The sequence below is a fragment of the Coregonus lavaretus genome (assembly GCF_964263955.1).
Source record: "Coregonus lavaretus genome assembly, chromosome: 29".
Classification (NCBI taxonomy): domain Eukaryota; kingdom Metazoa; phylum Chordata; class Actinopteri; order Salmoniformes; family Salmonidae; genus Coregonus; species Coregonus lavaretus.
The window spans coordinates 8,112,552-8,115,051 of record NC_140016.1 but is presented as its reverse complement, the minus strand read 5'-3'; the positions used below and the strand labels follow the sequence as shown (position 1 = coordinate 8,115,051).

Genomic DNA, 2,500 nt, shown 5'->3' with positions numbered 1-2,500 from the left:
GGAGGGTCTTGATTTTGTTGGAGCCAAAAATATGTAAGTGGCCATTTCAACATGTGGGGTTTAAAACAACCTGGTCTGGGTTACATGCAATGAACGCTATCAATCAATGCTTTGTTTTCGGTCTACTGTAAAATTGTGAAAATATTAGTTATGTGCCTTTGGTGATCAACCCTGGATTTGTTTGTTCTTGTGTTTATCAGGTGCGTCTGGAGTGGCCTACAGACCTGGCAGTAAACCCCATGGATAACTCTCTGTACATACTGGAGAACAACGTCATCCTGCGCATCACTGAGAACCACCAAGTGAGCTTTGCCACATCAGTTATCGCCATATAATCAGTTATCGCCATATAATCAGTTATCGCCATATAATCAGTTATCGCCATATAATCAGTTATCGCCATATAATCAGTTATCACCATATAATCAGTTATCGCCATATAATCAGTTATCACCATATAATCAGTTATCGCCATATAATCAGTTATCGCCATATAATCAGTTATCGCCATATAATCAGTTATCGCCATATAATCAGTTATCACCATATAATCAGTTATCGCCATATAATCAGTTATCGCCATATAATCAGTTATCACCATATAATCAGTTATCGCCATATAATCAGTTATCACCATATAATCAGTTATCGCCATATAATCAGTTATCGCCATATAAGCGGTTATTGCGATTAAGCAACTATCGTAATATAAACAACTGTCACGATATAATCAGTTATCACCATATAATCAGTTATCACCATATTATCTGTTATTGCGATACAAGCGGTTATCGTGATATAAAAGATATGGGTTTGATTCCCACGGGGGGCCAGTATGAAAAATTTAAAAAATGATGTATGCACTCACTAACTGTAAGTCGCTCTGGATAAGAGCGTCTGCTAAATGACTTAAATGTAAATTTATATATGTATTATTATCTTAAATAACATAACATTATGGCCCCCAGGTGAGCATCATAGCAGGGAGACCCATGCATTGTCAGGTTCCAGGTATAGACTACAGCCTGAGTAAGCTTGCCATCCACGCTGCGTTGGAGAGCGCTACAGCCATCGCCCTGTCTCACACCGGAGTTCTCTACATCGCTGAGACGGACGAGAAGAAAATCAACCGCGTCAGACAGGTATGACAACACGTTTGTTTTTAAACATTAAAAAAGTAACTTCACCTTACTGCATTGTTGGGTTTTGGAGCTTGCAAGAAAGGCATTTCACTGTACTTGTGCACGTGACAATCAAACTTGAAACTTTACTTTTCTGTCCTCCCTCTCTATTCTAAAACCTTCTGTCTTTCTCTCTCTCTCTTGTTTGTTGTCTTTCTTTCTCTCATTCCCCCTCTAACTCAGGTGTCCACTAACGGCGAGATCTCTCTGCTGGCCGGCGCCGCGTCGGACTGCGACTGCAAGAATGACGTCAACTGCAACTGTTTCTACGGCGACAATGGCTACGCACCCGACGCCGGCCTCAACTCCCCCGGGTCGCTCGCCGTCTCACCCGACGGAACGCTTTTCATCGCCGATCTTAACAACATACGCATCAGAGCCGTACGAGCCAATCGGCCCGGCCCATCAGCCTCGGGGGCGGGATCAGGATCGATGATGGGACAATACGAAGTCGCGTCGCCATGGGAACAGGAGCTCTACGTGTTCAACAGTGACGGTCAACATCTACAGACCGTGAGTCTCATCACGGGAGAACCGTTATATAACTTCACCTACGGGCCGGACAGAGAGCTAGCCACGGTGGTAGACAACTGCAACAACACTATCAGGGTGAGAAGGGACGGTCTGGGCCAGGGAGGGAGTTCTGGCCTCCTCAGGCTGGTGTTACTGCCGGAGAACCAGGTGGTGACCCTGGGTCTGGACCCTGCTGGGGGGCTGAAGAGTGTCTCAGCCCAGGGACAGGAGGTGGCCCTACTGGGGTACTCTGGGAGTACAGGACTATTGGCCACCAAGGCTGACGAGACCGGATGGACCACCTTCTACCAGTGAGTGGGATGTGTTTTTTTTTTTATGCATCTGTCAAAAGCGGAAACTTCAGCGGCACTCAGGGACTCATATTAGCTGCATTGCCTTGAACACACCTACTGTAGCTAGGATTTGTTCACAGCCCACTGCTGCCCCCTGGAGTTAACTTCTGTCACTGCACCCTCGAGTTTGCTTCAGTCAGAGCTCACAGAACTACATGTTAGAGGTCCATAGGGGTTTGCTTTTGTCACTGCACACACACACACACACACTTTTTGCTGTTCCGAGATCTGCCATGTTAAGAGAAATCCGCAGAGACAAGCTATTCCCATTCTAGTTGTCCCTAACATGCTGACTAGACCGGGCGGGCACATGTCTCTCTCCTCCAGGTATGACAGTGAGAAGTAACCTCTATATGTCTCTCCTCCAGGTATGACAGTTAGAAGTAACCTCTATATGTCTCTCTCTCCTCCAGGTATGACAGTGAGAAGTAACCTCTATATGTCTCTCTCCTC

General features: G+C 45.8%; 1 protein-coding gene across 1 annotated transcript in view; it reads left to right on the top strand.

Annotated features, from left to right (window-relative positions):
* The window catches only part of LOC311104999 (teneurin-2-like), a gene marked incomplete at both ends in the record, with an annotated part of 60,777 nt that overhangs the window by 41,003 nt on the left and 17,274 nt on the right, over positions 1 to 2,500 (top strand). Inside the window, 3 exons of the mRNA XM_084146983.1 lie at positions 201 to 302; positions 969 to 1,142; positions 1,365 to 2,005. Coding sequence (XP_084003109.1) covers positions 201 to 302; positions 969 to 1,142; positions 1,365 to 2,005 — 917 coding nt within the window. The remainder of the gene's footprint in view (positions 1 to 200; positions 303 to 968; positions 1,143 to 1,364; positions 2,006 to 2,500) is intronic.